The sequence below is a fragment of the Nanorana parkeri genome, unplaced genomic scaffold (assembly GCF_000935625.1).
Source record: "Nanorana parkeri isolate BGI_ZX_2015 unplaced genomic scaffold, ASM93562v1 scaffold11, whole genome shotgun sequence".
NCBI classification, from domain to species: domain Eukaryota; kingdom Metazoa; phylum Chordata; class Amphibia; order Anura; family Dicroglossidae; genus Nanorana; species Nanorana parkeri.
The window spans coordinates 712,231-733,885 of NW_017306279.1; the positions used below are offsets into that span (position 1 = coordinate 712,231).

Consider the following 21,655-nt stretch of genomic DNA (forward strand, 5'->3'; position numbering starts at 1 on the left):
GGACCGTAATATACAGGGGTACGGGTACTCCTAGAATGAGATCCTAATAGGTTGGACTTGATGGACTAATCTCTTTATTCAACCTCAAATACTATGTAACTATGTTCATTCTTTCAAGTAAAATCAAGAAAAGACCATCTGTGTGGACTGGTTCTTCTCCCTCCAACCTCTGAGAAGGTGGGGTTCTACAGGAGTGTGATGTTGGACTGTATCGTGGCTGTAACCATCCGGAAGAGGGTAGGTGCGCAATGGGGCTATGCCTGACACAGGGTGCCGTTCATGGTGGCCTTTCTCCCTAAGGGGGAGGAAGCGCCGAAGACCGCAGAGGCGGTTGAAGCCATGAGGCCCTGTGTGCGCAGTACTACACGTGTGGGAGTGTTTGCACGAGGCCAAGGCCGTGGCCCCTGACCGTGGGGTGTCTGGTTTCGAGTTGCATGCACAGGGTTACACAGCCAACCCAAAGGAACACACACACGCAACACCCCGAGAGTGGACCCCGCCTACAAGCTGATGGAGTCTGCACACATCCCAGTGATCTTGTACTGGACATGAAGTTCAGGGAAGCTGAGTTGAGAGAGTTGGAGCTGTCCAGAAACATGATGGGTGTAAGTGATTGGACAAAAATGTAAATACATACTTTATTGGGCAATATATATTTGATCTTGAAAAAAGTTGAGTTTCATGAAAGAGTTTCATACCAGTTTAGATTAACTGAAACAGGAGATTCAGCATAACAGCCATGGGACAGGCATTTTCAGAATGTGAAGTCAGCAGCGGCAGCTTCCATGTTTCTCTCACGAAAGCACCTCCTAAATAACAGTAGTATAAATGATCTCACATCTTTCATATTGGCTCTCCATAATCCCCTACACCTCAGAAATCAGGCTGAGAGCGGGTGTGTCACCACTGTGATCAAGTCAAGTTCAATGGAACTGCAAAATGCTTTCTTCCATGTTTCAGGTACTGGAGGCTGACAGGGTAAGGGTAGGGTTGCCACCTGTCCAGGATTCACCCGGACAGTCATATTGAATGCTGTGTCCGGGTTTTATGGCAGCAGAAACCCAGACACAAGATGTCAGACAGACAGGGGCAACCAAAATTAAGATAAGGGCTATTGGCCCCCCACTGAAAATAGTCTCAACTGTGATATTTACATATGAATGGGTGGCGCTATGTACATATGAATAAGCTGCCACTCATTCTCCCAAGAAATAGTGTGCGCGTCGCTAGAGTGTTCGGGTTTCGCTTGAAGAAAAGGTGGCAACCCTAGATAAGGGGTGTATGTGGACATCTAGGTGCAGGGTGGTGCTGCTCATTCCTAGTCCACCTAGCAGACTGGAGGTGAGTGGTCTCCATAGGATACTGCAGAGTTGCTGTGAGCTGTACTCTCCGGATATACGATGTTGCAGAGGAGAATGAGTCACACGTGAGGCTGCAGAGATACAAATAATTCATCATAGGGAACAGTTGTTATATTATATATGAGGCTGTGCGTTTCAGCCAGAGTTCCTCTGGAGCAGAGTGATGTTTGTGTGCACAGTACTCACCCCCTAAGGAAGGATTCGAATGTAGAATTTGGTTTCTGGGTACATGACGCAGGCTATGGAGGAGATGAGAAGATAATGCAGCAGAATGGAGGGGGCGTCTGGAAAGAAATGATGGAAGATGTACAGAAATAAACGCACGCAAAGCCTGTCATGGAAGACTGGAACACATAGTCGGCTGGTGTTCTATTCACATCAGAGGAAGTACCTGGAGCAGACACATTACGGGCAGCAATGTTTGAGATGGAGCAATTCCCAGATGACACATAGAGAGGGGAAGGAACTGGGTTCAGAGGTGACAAGACTTTCGCATCATCCGTGAATGGTACAAGTGAGGCCCGAACAGATGAGTGAATACATCCTCCAACTGGCAGCATGCAGACCATTTCAGGGAAATGATAGGCAGGAAGGTCACGTCAGTGTACAAATCATAAACGTCACAGCAAGCTCTTCCTTCCAAAAATGAAATACGGCTCTTCCTCTGTCTGCAGGCAGCATCCACGGGCAGAGAGCAGACTTTTCCACATGCTAACAGAGCACTCACTATAAAGGGCCATGGCTGTCTTCATGGGATTACAGTAATGATGGCCAATGTGTGAATAGACTGCAAGCTAACTGCAGGAATCGGTCCAAGAGTGTAATATAAGATAGTAAAAGTCTATTAACATACCGCAAGGAGATGGTCAGAGAGTGGAAACATACTATAGGAGATCGTAAAAGAATGGAAACATACTATAGGAGATAGTAAAAGAGTGGAAACATAATGCAGGAGGCAGTCTGAGAGTGGAAACATACTGCAGGAGACAGTCCGAGAGTGGAAACATACTGCAGGAGACAGTCCGAGAGTGGAAACATACTGCAGGAGACAGTCTGAGAGTCAGGAGACAGTCATGACCAGCGCTGGACTCTGGGCTTCGCAACGCGCTGGACTCTGGGCTTCGCAACGCGCTGGACTCTGGGCTTAGTATCGCGCTGGACTCAGGGCTTAGTAACGCGCTGGACTCAGGGCTTAGTAACGCGCTGGACTCAGGGCTTAGTAACGCGCTGGACTCAGGGCTTAGTAACGCGCTGGACTCAGCTGGTGTTCTATTCACATCAGAGGAAGTACCTGGAGCAGACACATTACGGGCAGCAATGTTTGAGATGGAGCAATTCCCAGATGACACATAGAGAGGGGAAGGAACTGGGTTCAGAGGTGACAAGACTTTCGCATCATCCGTGAATGGTACAAGTGAGGCCCGAACAGATGAGTGAATACATCCTCCAACTGGCAGCATGCAGACCATTTCAGGGAAATGATAGGCAGGAAGGTCACGTCAGTGTACAAATCATAAACGTCACAGCAAGCTCTTCCTTCCAAAAATGAAATACGGCTCTTCCTCTGTCTGCAGGCAGCATCCACGGGCAGAGAGCAGACTTTTCCACATGCTAACAGAGCACTCACTATAAAGGGCCATGGCTGTCTTCATGGGATTACAGTAATGATGGCCAATGTGTGAATAGACTGCAAGCTAACTGCAGGAATCGGTCCAAGAGTGTAATATAAGATAGTAAAAGTCTATTAACATACCGCAAGGAGATGGTCAGAGAGTGGAAACATACTATAGGAGATCGTAAAAGAATGGAAACATACTATAGGAGATAGTAAAAGAGTGGAAACATAATGCAGGAGGCAGTCTGAGAGTGGAAACATACTGCAGGAGACAGTCCGAGAGTGGAAACATACTGCAGGAGACAGTCCGAGAGTGGAAACATACTGCAGGAGACAGTCTGAGAGTCAGGAGACAGTCATGACCAGCGCTGGACTCTGGGCTTCGCAACGCGCTGGACTCTGGGCTTAGTATCGCGCTGGACTCAGGGCTTAGTAACGCGCTGGACTCAGGGCTTAGTAACGCGCTGGACTCAGGGCTTAGTAACGCGCTGGACTCAGGGCTTAGTAACGCGCTGGACTCAGGGCTTAGTAACGCACTGGACTCTGGGCTTAGTAGCGCACTGGGCTTTGGGCTTAGTAACGCACAGGACTGAGAACCCGCAGAGCACACCATAGATCCTGTACAGCCCATCTGAGACTCTCTATGGTGGGCTCTGCGTGGCCTCAGGTGAGTTGGTCGCCGAGGTCCCTTTCCCTGTACCTCCTCCCAACTCCTCTTACCTGCTGCTGGGGCCCGGCCTCCTCCACCCCCTTCCCTGTCACCTCTGCCGTGCCACCCCTGGTACAGCTGATACCCATGTAAGAGGCCCCCCCAGACCCCTCAAATGGGTACCGGCCATAACCCCCCTGATGTCGCTGTTCTATCAAAGTTTGTGACTACATTACAATGTGTGACCGGTGACTTGGTCACACATCTCAATGTAATCCCACCCAATTTTTTTGGCAGTGGAATGTGTGACCACCAATAGGTCATGCATTCTAATGCTTTGTCAGCTGTGCCAGGGCAGATCGGCATCACAAATCGTATGTGCAGGAGAACTGATCTGCCCTGGAACAGCTGTTCGGTCCTGAAATGTCACTTCTATCCGACCTTGTGACTCATAAAGTCGGATAAAAGTGACATTTCAGGACTGATCAGCTGTTCCAGGGCAGATCGGTTCTCCTGCACATCTGATTTGTGATGCCGATCTGCCCCGGAACAGCTGACAAAGCACTGGAATGCTTCACCTATTGGTGGTCACATATTCCACCGCCAAAAAACTGGGCGGGGTTACATTGAAATGTGTGACCACGTCACCGGTCACACATCCCAACCTAGTCACAAACTTTGATAGAACAGCGGCCCTGTCTGTAATCATTTAATCAGAGAAATAGATTATAATAGGCAACATCCCTGCGGGGATCAACCGGACCTCACTTAGGATACAGCTGGATAGCCCTTGGAAATGTGCTTTTTTTTAACCGCGAATCACAGTAAAAACGCACGGCACGAAAACGCGCGGCAAACACGCATATTTGATACGCCTTGGTGTGAACCCAGACTTACACTTGCAGAGCATTCACTTCCTGCTGTGAAAGTGCAAAATTACCTGTTTACCAAAGCAATGCACACTGTGATTGCCTTGTCATCACCAGAGTATTGCTGGGAAATCTCATCTGTAATCTCAGGGAAGGCATTTTCCTCTCCTGAGGTGATGTGCATGGTCACATGTGTCAGAGTTCCAGGTAGTAAAAGGAGAGCTAGTAATCTGCCCTTTGTAAACACAGCCACTGTCAGAAGACCGGGAAAGAAAAGAGAAATAAGATATACAAAGCCGGCAATTATCGAGGAGTATGTGTTTGTAGATTGTCATTACTAAACATTTCTAAAAGGTGTTTATTTTAAAGATCTGGTACAGGTCTTCTTTAAGGCAGCATTTAAAAGGTACAACAGGCATTGAAGTGACGCTAAACTCGGGAGTCAAACCTTATAAATGCATTCTAGTAACTAATTACAAAAATGTATCTTATTTGTGTATCTCTCGGCTGTAGATCCTCAAATCATCTCTGAATTGTTGCCGACACTCTCCTTCCCTCTGGATGGTGGCTACTTTTGTTCCCCATCGTCCCTGTGTGTTGTAAAGAAGCCACCGCTCCAAGCTCGCTCCCCGTTTAGTGTCTCTTTACATTGAAGCTTTTCTTTTTTTTGGTGAAAAACAATTTGTAAGTAAAAATGAAAGACAGTACACAGATCCATGTGATTTTATTGATAATTTCATTAAAAAGCCACTCTTGACCAGCTTTTGGTGAATTTGAAATCAAGTTTGCCAAAATGATTGCACATCCCTAATTCCGACAGGTTTGAATTAATGCAGTTGAAAAAAAAAAAAAAAAAAAAAAAAAAAAAAAAAAAAAAAATCACTCATCTCATAGTTCTCCTTTAAGTTGCATTTGTATGTAAGTCGGAACAGGTACTTTTTTTTTTTAAGTGTAACTCCAGCCACAAAAACATTTTTGAGTTTTGGATAGCATAGGGAAGGGTCACGTTTGTTTTGCTGTCTGTTCCCCTTGTTCAGAAGATTATAATATAATTAAGAAGGCGGCTGCACCTCGTTCGTAAGTACGGGTTGTCCGTAAGTCGGGGACTGCCTGTACATGGTTTTCTCCTTACATGAAGCAGACACCCAGCTTAAGGGCCTGTTCACACGGCGTCCGTTTTCTGTGCTGACCTGATCCGTATGCTCCTGCACTAAAAATGCATCCCAATGTATCCATATGGGTTTTATGGGCTACAGTTCTCACGTGAGCAGTCCGTTCAGGTTACGACAGAAAAATACTGCATGTCACATTTTGTATGGTCAGGAAACGGTCCGGAAACGCAAAACGCACTGCAGTTAACATACTGACAGCCCCACTCCAGCAAAAAAAAAACGGGCAAAAAACACATAGCACCGCGTCTGCAGATCCGCACCTGATCAGGACCTGAACTCATGTGAACAGGCTCTAAAGCTGGCCTCACACCTATAGATTTTTCATTTGGGAATTTCCATTGCTGCCAAGAACCCTTGTTCTATTCTAGCTCAAATAGCCCATCAAGCACAGACCGATGTCGTTTCGATCGCCAAAATTCGTTGAGTTCGTATTGCGGTTATCGACATAACGGATTTTCGTTTGTGCCTGTGCAGTGTTCTTGCTTCAATTTTGTTTTCCGTACGATTCGAAAAAAAAAGTTTTCCAGCCTCACCCTTCGAGAGATTTCGGCCAGGAGTACGGTAAAATAAATTGATGGGTTCCCATTAACTTATCGATTACCGTTCGAAAGACCATTCGTGGACGATTTCCGAACGATAATTGATGTGTATGGGCATCTTAAGGATTTTGTGCTGGCTATCATGCACTTTTTGGCCTATTGTGGCCTAGGGGTGAGCATACAGCAGACTTAAGATATTATAACCGCAGAGACCACAAGTAGCAAGCTGTGTTATGGACCATTTCAGATGTTCCACCATGACCCACTCTTTAAAGCGACCGAGAGATAATCAGGAGCAGAGTGTTCTGGGTCTACTAGAGGGGGACATACTGCAGAGTATGCCATTACCATTTAAATGGAATCTCACAATGGCACCCACTGAATGTTTGCTTTTGCCACTGACTGATGGCCAATGCTGCACAAATTTGCTCACTGAAAGAACGATCACCATTTTTGAGGGCTGACAAATGGCATCATCCATTGCATCATGGAGGGGAGCCTCTCCTTTGACCAATATTGCAGGCTTCATTGGGTCAGTCAATGCAAAACTCAAGCAGGTTCTTGTGTCTCTCAGTCTCTGGTGGTAAGATCTGTACATCAGGCTCTCAGATTTGCCCACCTCTCGCTGCAATTATAAGAGGAGTCTCACTTTACACGTGGATTCTTCATTTATTATAGAAGATGCAGTATGAACATCAAAGCAGCAGAAGTGAGAGACAGGAGTCGGAACTAAAACTAGAAAATACAGCAGTGAGATCTGACCACAAAAAGGTCCAAAGAGGAAGGCAGCAAGAGACACTCTGCTAACTCTACTATTGGGTGTACAGATTATTTATATATAATGCCTCTACATTGATCGAATAGTTCAAAGTGAGGAACATACAAACACTATGCGCTGCCCTTTGGAGGTCCCTCATTGTACTCTACGCAAGTCCTGGTCATAGAGCCACTTGGCAATTGTGTTTTAATATAAGGAATGAGGATTCATGGACTTACTGCTATGCCACAATCCTTGAAATGTAGATTTAACAAAACATGTTTAGTTTTAGGAAATTATTAGAACCCCCCACCCCACTTTTTTTTTGCCTGTGGCCCAAAGAGGACCCTTCCCTTCTAAACAGCTTTCACAGAGTACACAATACAGTCCCCACTGTAAGATTAAGATTTCCTCTCACTTCGGGTTCTGGGACTACAACATTTTGGGTTTCCGATCACTTTTTGTTCTGTTGACAATAGAGAGACAAATGGGGTGCTTCTCCCCCCAATAAAAACATAATGGGTTAGTTCACCTTTCACAAAAAAAGGAAAAAAAAAAAAAGGTAACCTTACCCACCCCCAACACCCTCCTTATCCCCTCTTTAGTTTAGTCCTCTCCCCACTTATCTGTATCGATGACCCCCACCAGCCCATATAGCAGTCTGGGAAAATGAAAACTTTACTACACAGCCCTGGTGGATACAACATATTGATTGTAATAGAGAGAAGAGATTGATGAGTGTGGCCATGTGACTGTGCTGATCAATGAGAATCTGAGTCTTCTTTCATTCCAGAAGAAATAAGATTCTCATTTTTAGGAGTTCACCTTTTCATTTTTTGTGAAAAGATGGACTAACCCTTTAGGAGTCCTAACCCTTCCCGAAACAAAGTTGTTGTTTTCTAGAGAAACATGAAATACAATTGCCCTTGTTAGTATCTGGTTACTTTCAGAGATCAGCAGTAGTAGGGACGGCCATTTCCCATCCTGACCGCTATAGTTCATTCTCAACCATCATTTACCTCCCTACACTCCCTTCCAGTAATATGTATGAAAAGGCCACAAGGACAGTACTCTGTAAGGAAAGGATGATGGAGGATTCATATGAAGGATTAGCTGTAGGAAAGTCTTTGTGGCTGAACTTGTGTAATTTGTACCCCGTGATTAGGATTCATACATGCAGACTGCTCCATTTATTATGTGTTCCCATCATTGTTCTGCCCCCTAACGCTGGCACTGCATGTTCTGCAATAGTAACCCACCAGTATGGAAGAAGACAGGATTGAGACTTGTTCTCGGGAGTCTGCTGCATGGTTACCATTACAAGCAACCAGATATGATATATGGAGTGTGATGTTCTGTCATTAACAAGCACAGCATGAGCTGTAGTGACCAGTATTGTACTAGTTGCATACAACGGAGACCTGATGGACCCTTTGAACACTCCCTGCCTGGCTAGCCATCATTTGTGAAAAATCAGTGCTAGATATACTTCACTGCCAATGTGTCCTTCTGAAAATGCTGGTTGTAAAGCTGGCCATACACTCCGCACACTAAGCAGCGTGGATGGGGGAATCTTCCCTGCTAGCTGTTGTAGCCCAGCAGCCATCATCCAGCCCTGTCAGAATATACCAATCAGCTGCAGGCACTGTACAGCCAACAAATTTAAACAACATTTTTTCAAAAGGTGCCAACAGGGCCACCACACACTGCTCGATTTTTGGCAGGACTCTGTATAGCCAGCTTTAGACCGTCATGCGAACCCTCTGATTTAGTATGCATAACTGTAATTCTGACTCTACAATGACTAATGGCTCCTTGCTAGTTCTGGGCAAGTAATCCAAAGTACTGAAGCCAAAGAAAGCCAGGAAACCAGCATTGTAAGAAAAACAGCAGCAATGGACCCTTCCGTGCAGAAATATTAAATCAAAAGCCTTTATTGGGAGACATATGTCAGCAAGAGGATCCCAGGTAGGAATAAGTGTGGACCATCAAATGTGAATTTCTACACTTGTTTCCAGACTTAGAAAGATGACAAGGAGCTCAGGTAGAATGACCAATTTATTCCAAATTAGTTTAAAAATTACCTTAAAATGTCATGACATAGAAATGATGGAATAAAAAAAAAGGAAAAAACACCTAGAAGCAAAAATCGTTGACCCTGTTGTCTTAAAGACCTTAATGTATATGTGGGAACGCTAGAAATATTTATACCAGCCATGCGTTCCTTACACATGTTTAGTAAATAAAACATTCCAGCCGTCATGGTGCTAACAGCAAGGCTAGAAAGGGTGTACGTGATATTTGATAGATCAGAGCAGATACGTCGCTCCCTGGGTACATACTAGTAACATCTACCAGCGTAGCATGTCTAGAAAGAGTTATACAGGACATGTGCTATAAACTTCCTAACACCTCGCTAGATTCCGTGCAGTTTGAAACACCAAGTGCTCATCCTAAATCCCACTATAGATGGAATCTATTTGTTTGAACCACTAATTGAATCCCTTACCCCATCTTAAACCTCAAGGAGTGCGGTGATGTGACGCCCCCAATGGATTCCACATCTCTCTGCCATGGAATCCCATTTGTCCTACTCGATTCTCCACAGATTAATACAGAAGAATAAAAAAAGAAGAATAGCAGGGAGCGGGAAGCACCCCATTATAATGCTTACAGCAGGTGGGAATGGGAATTTAGATGCAGACATAAAAAGCCGCTGCATTTATTTAACACTGAAATAGCAGGCTTGGGCACAGTGACCCTATAAAGTGTTACTCCCACACATTGAAGATTTCACTATGCTGAGGTTCTCTCAATAAACATATGCAAGCTCTCACTTGACAGCAATGTGCTAAACTATCCTATGACTGGCTGTCATAGCAGTTTGCTGCCCGTCAGTTCAGCAAGCCAATCACGGAACTTAAATAGGAATCTCCTCCACTGAACCAACCATCCAATTCTCAAGGGCCAGTCTGCAACCATTAGGAAAGATAACCTGGCTGGAAAGACAAGACTGCAGCTGGGCGCACAAAAACCCTTTTAATCTTATTGCTCGGCTTTGACCGTATTTGTCTTTTGTGCTCAAGATTGCAAACAAACAAAATGTGCGATAGCTGAATGAATGAGATTAGACACAACAGCAAAGCACAAACCACCAACAAAATACCTATTGAATCACTTTGCAACACCTATGTAGAAACACTTTCTGTAAACAGCCCATCTTCCTCTACGAAGACCTGCACACGATAAAACAGACAGAATGATGTACATTCTACAGAAAACAACCCAACACTGTGCTCTGGTACTGCTCATACACAACAAATACATTCTTTTACTTATTGGAAACATCCTCATTCAAAAGAAAGTTGATTGGCACTGGCATGTAGGCATTGGAGTCACTGAGCTCCCTATAGAACAGATTTCAGAGGGAAATAAAGACAAGCAAACAGGAGTTTTTATCTTTACAGATACAATTCTCTATATTTAGAAATTATCAAATTATCACATACATGTTCTTAACTTTTAAATCTCTTTGTTGTTTCTGGGAATAAACTGGCAGCTGACCTTATCGCCTGGACAAGTGCTTTTTCTTAGGCCACAGTGTAAAAGGAGGAAAAAGGGGGGGCCTTTATCCAATATACACTACAACGCATGGAAATGTACCATCAACATATCCAAACTTAAAAATAAAAAGATAAAAACAAAACAAATGATGCAAGTGGATTGGCAAATGAGGATTTTCAGTGGAGTTGGAAGAAATGTCAAGAAAAAAAAAAAAACAACTTTTATTATGTTGCAGAGATGGGAAGTCAGTGGGGGGGCTGCAGCTCGGACTTCAAAGATACCCTTCCGCAGGATGTACTTCTATTTGAAGAATCTGTTTTATGGAAAGGAGGCCAAACCACCCAGAGAGAGACAGCAGAAGATAAAGCCAGCAGCCTTCAAGCAGCATACTATGTGAAAAAGCCTACTGTGCAACAGAGAATGGAGCAGATAGTTCTTTAGCTGAAGCTTTGTAAAGAAAATGGGCGAATGAAAGTCAAATTTAACCACGTTAAACATTGAACAAAGCTCCACCCCCCCCAGGAAATCGGGACAAAATTAAAAAAAAAATAAAAAAATCTGGCCCAGAAGGGCACAGACAGGCCTTCCCGAGTCATGTAGCTGAATGAGTTCAGAGATTGGCAATAGAGGAAATAAGGAAAGCTTTAGAGAAGCAATGGGAACTGGCAGTGGAGTTTATCGGACAGTCACACCGAGCTTCTCCAACACACGCACACCCTTCTCCTGGTACTCCTGCCGGGTCATCCAGAAGTTGTCTTTGTCTTTCATGATGTCTGCTAAAACAGCTCCCCCTAAGAATACCATGTGCTTACGACGAGGAGGATCCTCTATGCGGATCTTGAATTTCTGCAATGAAAAGAAGCAGCATGATCAGTATAAATTTCCTAATAAATGGAGAAGAACCTTAAAGTGCAAAGAGCAATAGCTGCAGAAAGAAGAGGCACTGTGCCTACCCTTCGGGTAGCATGTCTGGAAATGCCAAGCCTGATGAGAATAACCTTTTCCCTGGGCATGCAGTGGTTCCTCCAGTGGGCTCCTATATCCTGTAGTGATGTACAAAACGGCCGGGGGAACCACTGCATGTGACACGGGTAGCAGGAATTAACACAAGAAGTTCTGAATACTTGCATCAGTGTTTTTAGAACTGGTTTGCTGGAAAGGTAAATATGTGGTCTCTTCTTTCTGCAGGTATTGCTATTTTGTCCTCTGACACTGTAGTGACAGGGTCACTTTAACAATGAATTCCAGGCTACAAGTGAAATCAAGCCGTAAACTGGTTATTACTACCCAGGTAACACCACAAATTGCAGATTTTCAATACAAAGCCATCAAACCGCCAAGCTATACATATACAGGAGGGACTTTTTCAGCCTGAACAGGGCAATCTAGAGTTGGCATACTCTGAAGATCCTGATAGTGTTACTAGCATGCTCCAAAAGGAAGATGGGACCAGGGTTTGTGCCAGGCTAGTTATTAACTGCAAGCTAGAATGGAACAAGAAGAAGGAGAACATTCATGTTGTACCATGTGGGAGTGGGACTCGATAGGAACAGAAGCAAACTATGTTGTGCAAATCTCACCACTGGAATAAATCCCCCCTCCAAAAACAAAAGGAGGACCAGAGATAAGCCCATCCCAATCCACTTAAAACTGACTTATCAACAAAAGGACTAGAAACTAGGCTTTGTAAATCTATAAATTATTATGATCTGTCAGGAGACAAGATTTCATACCGAAGCAAACAGCACACCATGCACAGAAAGTTGTGCTCCATCTAGTGGTGAGATGCTGAATGAACACATTTCCATCCTACAAAAGGGCTTGTGTAGAGATGGGGTGTGGTGCTGTGTTGGTAGGCACGATTCTTTTGCAAACAACCAATATGAATCTAGTCCAGAAATTCCAGGCTTATACATAATAACAGTGATGTGACTCAGTATCACAACGCAATAGTGAAATCATAGCATGTTTTCAATGTAAACAAGGTTTAAAAAAATACACATTTAACTCCTGGTGAGATGAAACTGGCTCATTCATAAGGAATACATATTTTGTGATGCCCCTGGCCCAGCACACTATCTGAGATGTGTTTTAAGGGTATGCACATGTTGGCATTCAGGTTACGTCGACAGTGTTCTCTGTGCACCAATCTAAATAGAGCTTGTGTGTGTCTAAGGGTTACTTTTAAATGAAACATTCCATCATGTCTTGCTTACTTTATAAAACACAATGATGGGAAATATTTTGTTGTAAGCATCAATAGGGAAAGGCCATCCCCTTTACAAGGATACGGTCAGACCAGCTATTATTGGAGCAGTGCACATCTCTAACGCATCACACACAGTATCAACTACAGACCTTGCACGGTGTCTGGAAGCCTGCAATGGCAGCCTTAAAGGAGAACTATGACGTGAGTGATTTTTACTCATCCTCATAGTTCGAGCCGACGTGTGACAATGAAACTGTCACACATCGGTTCAATAGATCGGGAAGTGAGCGAACACATACCGGCGCTCGCTCACTTATTGATCCTGTCACGGGGTGCCGCGAACGAGCACATATAGGCGATCGGCGGGCTATGGACCCGCTGATCGCCTATATGTGAAACACCCGGTAACGGGTGTGTTTAATCGTCGGGTCTTTTCCGCCCGTTGGTGCCCGCTAGGGGGCGCGCGCGAGCAGAAAAAAATTGCCGTCTGGAGACGCCAACCCGCAGATGCAGCAGTGCCGTCCGTCCGTTTTTTTTACTACGGGCGGACGGCAAGAGGTTAAGCACTGATTGGTAGCTTCTGTTGTAACAGGCAACAGTTAATCTGCTTTAAACAACATTCTAAGAAGGTGTGAAGGTCCCTGAAAGTAATGTTCTGAACGTGCAGCTACTGTACAGATTTGTCCTATAAAATACATTTCAGGTTGCATAACTTCTGGGTATGCCAGGTGCCTGGTTCCCCACAGCAATGCTGGGGCTGCAAATGCAGGACACAGAATCACTAATGGGTCCCAGGGAAAACAACCAGTCTTGCAATAGCCACTGTAGGCTTTCAGAAACACTGTCAGGTCTGGAGCTCACACATCACTGTGTGATGCTGAACTTGCAGCGGAGAAGGTTTTTTTAAATTTTATTTTTTAAATCACAGAGTCTCTTTAGTGTGGAATCCAAACTGCATTACTAATGTGAAAAAAAAAAAAAGCAGTAACCCCATAGCAAGGAGTGTTGGATCAACAAATGAACATCCCTCAACAAAGAAAACAATAAGGTCAGCTGTAATGTGCGATTCATTGCATTGGGCACTGTGAATAACCAAACACAATAATGAGGGAGTGCAGTCTAAAAATGGGAGTTCTTACCGATAGTTTTTCAACGTCTCCTTTTAGGACTCGCTCTAAGTACAGTTGTTTAAGTTCTCTCTCCAGGCGAGATGGAAGACCTGGATACATTGTGGAGCCTCCAGACAGGACAATGTGCTTATAGAACTCTGCCCTGAAAATAAGATAACCAAGATGTTACCCAAGCTACAAGATAATCTGAAACTAGACTGTAGCCCATCCCCATCAGCCCCTGTGAAAGGGCACGTTTCATCCCAATCACATTGATGTGGAGCTTGTTCGGACAAGCTCAGTGTCGTCATTTTGTCACAGCATTGCAAACTGAAGTTGCTTAAAAAGCACTCAGAAAACAAAATCCCTTCTGAAAGGGACTAGCATACCAAAAGCAGTGGTAATTAATCAAATCGGCAATTACCAAATTTGACTGACTCATAGAAATGTCCAGGGAAATTAGGTGTAAGCCACCTTGGCTTGGATAACTCTATCCTAAGTAACCTGGCCATTGCAAAGCAGACCACAACACAATGTGCACACAAATCACATACACCACAGTACTGTGCAAGTCAGGGAATGAAAGCTATGACTCTGAGATGATTTTCTACGATTGGGGCAGAATAAAAGAACTCCACAGTACACTTCAAACTGGGTCTACAAAGGGTGAGGTGGGTCCTGGAGAAGGCTGCGCCGCTTCACTGCCATCTAAATTTTCAGGGTGATCCAGGACCTCTGTGCTGATATGTAGCGGTGCCTCACACTCATACTGAACTGGTTAGAGGTCCAAAAAAATATTCAACAGTTTAAGATGTAACAGAAATTAAAAACAAAAAAGCCATGGTATTTAACAAATACAAACTGGTCTTTGCTACTCCAGAGAGGCCACCATTTTATTTGAAAATGACACTTATGTTGCTTTATAAATACTATTAACTGTAATTAACAATAACCCAGATTGAAACCATGCAAAATTAGCGTTATCTATATTGATACAAGCCCAGACTAATGGAAGGGGCGGAAGGAAAGACTGGAAGGTGTTTACGGTGGTTCAAAGGATATACTGTATGTAAAAGTGTAGCAATGGTGCTAGTAATCCAATATATGAAAAGGGTCTGATGCCACAAAAGTTCATTAACAGGACATCTTGTCCAAACACTTTATTCTGAGGGATAAAACAAACTGAGAAAATGTTTCATTGATATAACTTTGGGCAGACTCTTTCCTGTTCTCAGCTGGTCTGTGAAACAAGACTTCCAGACCTTTCTGACAGCATCAAGACTAACCAGGGTTATTCACAAAAGGGTGAAGAGTTTGGAGGAGTCAGGAGAAGTGAACACTCTAGAACAACATAACAACTGGAAAGTGAGCTGAATTGGAGAATTTTTCCAAATCAGCTGTTTTATCGTAGATTGTTCACTTCTCCTGCATTCTCCAAACTCTTCACCCTTTTGTGAATAACCCTGTAAATCTGGCCAGACAACACCTCTAGCACAGGCCTATAAATAGGCTTAGTTCCAGCATGGTTTTCATTATATATACTGTACTGTATATATATATAAAAAAAAAAGGCTCCCCCATGCTTGCTTGCATGCACACAATTGGGAGAGCAGTTCATCTCTGTGGCAGAGACATATTGACACTCGCCAACAGTACTCAGCGCTGCAGAAATATATAAAGATGTGTGTGATTGTCCCCCTCTTGTTTTTATATGTGACCTTTATTTAAATGTTTACATACAGAATATAGCATTGCACAATGTATATATTTGACTGTCGCTTCTTTTAGAATACCAAAAACAAAACATGTATGGTATCTGAACCGATTCCTCATACCCACATCAAGTCATATAATATGTTCATAATCAAGGGAGCAAAGACCGCACATTTTATGGGGGGTAGGAGACAGCGGACAGATCCAAAAGGTAGGGGTGGGAGGAAAGGTGAGAAACTGAAGGAGGGGGGGCAAAACGAACCAAACCAGGACATAAAAATCTCTCTTCTGTTTTTGATAGGATTTTTTCCCTGGGAGAGTCCTTAACAGGATGTTTATATGTCTGTATTGTTATATATAGAAACAATAAAGAAATATTATACCGAACATAAAAATGTATCTTATTTGTGTTTCACTCGGCTGTAGATCCCCAAATCATCTCTGAATTGGTGCCGACACTGTCCTTCCTTCTGGAGGGTGGCTACTTTTGTTCTCCATGGTCCCTGTGTGTGTTGTAAAGTAGCCACCGCTCCAAGCTCACTCCTGTGATGAATTATAATCTCAATACAAATTAGTAAACTAAACACGAGATTGTAGCCCATCATGGGAGTGAGCTTGGAGCGGTGGCTACTTTACAACACACACAGGGACCATGGGGAACAAACAGTCACCCTCCAGAAGGAAGCTCTACAGCTGAGTGATACACAAATATCCCTTTCGCTGCCAAGGGCTTTTTTTCATTTTAATAACGTTATAATCCACATTTTAGACATGAAAATTACTCCAAACCCCCAAAACATATTTTGTCCTGAAAGCCAACACCCTGTAGAATAAATGGTGGCTGTGGCAAATTTTTATGTTGCTGGATATTGCCGCAACTCTTTATCAAACCCAATAAAATACCCATTTTGTTTGTAAAATATAAAAGATGAGGTTACAGCAAGTAAATAGATACCCAACATGCCCAGGTAAAAAACGAAGTGTGTTCGTGAAACAGCGACAAAATCCAGTACCCCAAAAGGTCCATAGATGACACTTTAAAAGCCCATACAAGTCATCAGTTCAGAGATACGCGTAAATATTGGCCGTAGAATTATTGCTCTCACTCTAGTGTGCGTGGCGATACCCAAAATGTGTGGCGCAATCAACGTTTTCGTACGTAGGCGCACCCGTAAGTGCAAAGAAATATATTTTTAGAATGATTTTTTAGGTATGCTGTGTGATTAGAAACTTATAGTGGAGTTTTCTCAAATTTGACTGCAAAAGTGGAAGTACACTTTAAGGTTGAACACTCTTTAGTCTAGAAGGCATGCAATAGAGAGGATTACTTGCCTTATTCCTCAATCCAGCAGGCTTCCTCCTTGCTGGTTCTTGTACTCAAAACCGATTTTGCAAGACCAACAACCCTCAAGGTTCCTGCATTGTATGTGGTAATGTTAAGGGCCATGCATATTCTAGGGCAGGAGCAAAGAAGTGTGCTGGCTACCATGGGCCCAAAGACTGACAATTCTTCCTCACCATTACAATGCCCTAGACCAGTGGTAGCGAACCTTGGCACTCCAGCTGTTTTGGAACTACAAGTCCCATGAGGCATTGCAGGGCTCTGACAGCCACAGACATAACTCCCAGAGGCAGATGCATGTTGGGATTTGTAGTTTTGGAACAGCTGGAGTGCCAAGGTTCGCCACCACTGCCCTAGACTGAATCATTAGACTCTTCTTGACATATTGGGGAGGGGCACACAGATGTAATTTAGAGTTCAGCCTTACAAAAAATCTACAAACTCTTGTTTGCATACAGCTGTGGTGTACATACTGACATGTGAATGGAATCTCAACTGGCTTCTCTGCTTCTGGCATATAAATGAATAAACCTTTACATGCCTCCATATTATATGGGTTTGTATCATGACGTAAACCCCAAAAAGTGTTGGGTGGTTGATAAAAAAGTGCTCTACTACTTATGGCTGAACATTCACGACTCCAGCGCCAGTGGTGTTAACCTTTCTGTGAAGAAAGAACAAAAAGATAAAACTCACCGAGTATCAATGTCAGCTGCATGGATGGTGTTGAACAGCAACTCAGCAACGCCAACGCCTTCTACGTTGATAAGATGAGGCTGGAACAGAGCTTCTGGTGCTTCAAAGCGCTCTCCACCTACTTTAATAACCCTGCCATCTGGAAGCTGTGCAATAAAAATAAAAAAAAACACACACAAAATGAACATTTACGATGTCACCTTTTATTTTTGAAACTGCTGTGCTACTCCAGGCCTAATTAGCAGAGAAGGTTTATTGTGCCCTCTGGTGTCAGAGGGACCTTGTACTTGTATGCTCGACAAGCTCATTGTATGTGGCCGGCAATGCTTCCAGAAACATTATCAGAGTTAATATTTCCAGGGCCTTGCATACATCTATTTAGGCACTTGATCTCTTTGTGAGATGAAGCTGATTAATCAATACCGAACAAAGAAATGTATGCGATAGGAAAACATGCAATGTTGTCTTCCAAAAGAGAACATTTGTATGCCAAATGTGCTAAAAGAAAAGAACATTCATAGAAAGAGAGAGAAGCACATGGGCACAAAGCAAAATAAATGTTTACAAATATTTCCATTTCCTAAAAATAGCATAAAAATCAAGCAATGATGGAGATGTAATCCTTTCCAGTTTTCACCTATTCTAGATGTCCACTGAAAGGTCTCCTGAGAAATTTAGACTAAAGTGACAGGGTCTCTTTAGTGCCCACTGTACTGACCCAAATATATTCACCTACAGAGCACTCCTATGCTGCCAAAGCTGAAAAATACTTGGTGCTTCCATAAATGCAAGGCTGCTGGTGTGCGTTGACAAGCACAATGCTAATGCACTGATCTATTTATCTACACAAACTATATTGCCAAAAGTATTGGGACACCCCTCCAAATCATTGGATTCAGGTGTTCCAGTCACTTCCATGGCCACAGGTGTATAAAATCAAGCACCTAGGCATTCAGACTGCTCTACAAACATTTGTGAAAGAATGGGCCGCTCTCAGGAGCTCAGTGAATTGAAACGTGGTACCGTGATAGGTTGCCACCAGTGCAATAAGTCCATCCATGAAATTTCCTTGCTACTAAATATTCCACGGTCAACTGTTAGTGGTATTATAACAAAGTGGAAGCAACTGGGAACAGCAGCAACATGCGCAGCCATTACTGGTAGGCCATGTAAAATGACAGAGCGGGGTCAGCGCGTGTTGGAGCGCACAGTGCGCAGAAGTCGCCAACTGCAGAGTCAGTAACTACAGACCTCCAAACTTCGTGTGGCCTTACATCACCTAGTGCAATGCAAAGGTGTCAGATGCAGTTGTGTAAAGCACGCCGCCACTGGACTCTAGAGAAGTGGAGACGTGTTCGCTGGAGTGACGAATCACGCTTCTCTGTCTGGCAATCCGATGAAGGTGTCTGGGTTTGGCAGTTGCCAGGAGAACGGCACTTGCCTGACTGCATTGTGCCAAGTGTAAAGTTTCATGGAGGGGGGATTATGGTGTGGGGTTGTTTTTCAGGGGTTGGACTTGGCCCCTTAGTTCCAGTGAAGGGAACTCTTAAGGCATCAGCATACCAAGACATTTTGGACAATTTCATGCTCCCAATTTTGTGGGAACAGTTTGGGGATGGCCCCTTCCTGTTCCAACATGACTGCGCACCAGTGCACAAAGCAAGGTCCATAAAGACATGGTTAAGCGAATTTGGAGTGGGGGAACTTGACTGGCCTGCACAGAGTCCTGACGTCAACCCGATAGAACACCTTTGGAATTAATTAGAGCGGAGACTGCGAGCCCGGCCTTCTCGTCCAACATCAGTACCTGACCTCACAAATGGTCCAACATTCCCATAGACACACTCCTAAACCTTGTGGATGCCTTCCCAGAAGAGTTGAAGCTGTTATAACTGCAAAGGGTGGGCCAACTCAATATTGAACCCTACGGACTAAGACTGGGATGCCATTAAAGTTAATGTGCGTGCAAAGGCAGACATCCCAATTGTTTTGCCAATATAGTGTATATATCCCAAAAATTGTGATTTACATTTCTTTTAGGTCCATCAGCACAGCCCAGTGCAATGTTTTTGCACCACGCTGCGTTGAAACAAAGTACAGCATGCCGTACTTTTTTCAGCCCTCGCCACCGCAGAACGGTGGTGTAAACTGTGCCCATTTAAAACAAGGTAAATTGACTTGCCTATGCATTGCGGCTATGCTGGAAAAAGCGGTCAAAGCAGTCCCAATGATTGTGGTGTGAATGGGCCCTTACGCTGAAGGAAGGAGTAGTGGAGGTGCACTGGAAAGGTTAAAGCTACAAATAATTGCACCTAATCCTCCCTCTTTTGAAGCAGAGTCCATAACCCTTTTTTGCTAACCAATCATCAGAAAAACAAAGTTTTGAATACCTTTGACATCAGCTGCAGTTAGTATACCTGAACTGACACAGGGAAGCCAGGTCCCGCAAAGTGCCGCATATTAAATGCACCGGTTGTATGTATAACTAAAAACTACTTGTGCCATGAATCCTTGGGCAACTAGTGATGTGTATTGGCCATTTCTGTGGGTGGAGACAGGGAAGTTTTCTTCTCCTCGCCAAGAATAAAAATAGATATGCCAGCTTTGGCAGATGATGGTGAGTGGAGTCACTTGAATGATTTGTGATAAGCTTTGGAGACTTTAATGGCATAAACCTTGAACTCTGGCTGCTACTTCAAGGAGAGTGTATCCCTTTTTAATGACAGCTACACGCAACGCAAACATACACAGAAGCTATCAAAAGCCCTTACAATTGCAGCACAAGATACAACACTCATCTGAAATCTCAACTATGGGTGGACTCATCCCCTTAAAAAGGAGAATTATCATCTGCTTAAAGCATTTAGCAAAATTGTAAAACATTTGCTGCCAATCGTGGTATCTTCCCAATGGTAGAATCTTAAGATACAAATAGATCTAACCTTGGCATGGCATAATAAGCCACTGCAATAATAAGCTTTTTCTGAGCCTACAATAGAATCTTTAAAGTAAAACTATTGCCTTCCCAATTAAAACAAAGTGTGCTGCAACACTTAGGTCCCCCTGCAAAGTCTAATATATACCTGTTCATCCCACCAGTGAAGTTCATGCAGCTTCCTGTGATGTGGTGACAACACTGCTACAAGCAGCGCTGTCTCTCTAGACCACATGTGTCAAACTCAAGGTCCAGGGGCCCGAATCCAGCCCACCAGGCCATTTCCTAGACTTCTACTTTCAGATCTAGGTATTAAGTTATTACTAAAACCAGTGATAATCGAATGCAGAGGCAATTATGAGAAAGATTAGATACATTTATATAGTCTTACAGATACGTTTGAGAGCAACCATAATGTTGATGCGGCCCACAATTAAATTGAGTTCGACACCCCTGCTCTAGACTATGGCTGACAGTTGGATGAGATGCAGTTGTAGGGAGCTATGGCTATCATATTAACAAGCCCAAGATCCCGCTCACACCATAGCGTGCGATTAACGCACACTATCACAGTATTGCAGCAGCTTTCTGGATTGACAGAAGTGTGCTGCTAAAAACCCTCCCACTTTTGGCTGCAGTGCCTGGGAGGGGGAGTGTGTGAGACACAACTGAAGCAGAATTTGCTTGACTTTTAAGAGGTAAAGTTTTTTTTAAAATTTTATATAAATCATGAGGCTCCTGTTATATATTGTAACTGCATTTGAGACTTGATTAGACTGCCACACAGAGGCCTTTAGGTGTACTTTACTGAGATCAAGCCTGAGGTAATACACAGCAACTAGAAATTGGTTTGTCACCTGCCTTGTCACAGCAAACTGCTGAAATTGGATTGGCACTTATAATGGCGGCATATCCTTGAATCATGTTATTAACCCCTTCGTGACTGACGACGTACAGTGTACGTCGCCAGCATCGGGGCTGTTTAAACAGACTCCCGGCGACTTTTGCCGCTGGGACTCTGTTTAAACTTGTAGAGCCGACTGTCAGCTTTACAACAGAAGCGATCCTGGCGACTTACCTGTCGCCAGATCGCTTCTGCGTCCCGAAGAAGGGGCCGCCCCCCCC

General features: G+C 43.8%; 1 protein-coding gene across 2 annotated transcripts in view; it reads right to left on the minus strand.

Annotated features, from left to right (window-relative positions):
* Positions 1 to 10,414: 10,414 nt before the first annotated feature.
* ACTR2 (ARP2 actin related protein 2 homolog) overlaps positions 10,415 to 21,655 on the minus strand; it is a 52,376-nt gene continuing 41,135 nt past the window's right edge. For both annotated transcript variants that reach the window (XM_018555873.1, XM_018555867.1), the window contains 3 exons: positions 17,596 to 17,741; positions 13,875 to 14,007; positions 10,415 to 11,372 (listed from right to left, as the gene is read on the minus strand). In XM_018555873.1, coding sequence (XP_018411375.1) covers positions 11,202 to 11,372; positions 13,875 to 14,007; positions 17,596 to 17,741 — 450 coding nt within the window. In that variant the 3' untranslated portion in view covers positions 10,415 to 11,201. The remainder of the gene's footprint in view (positions 11,373 to 13,874; positions 14,008 to 17,595; positions 17,742 to 21,655) is intronic.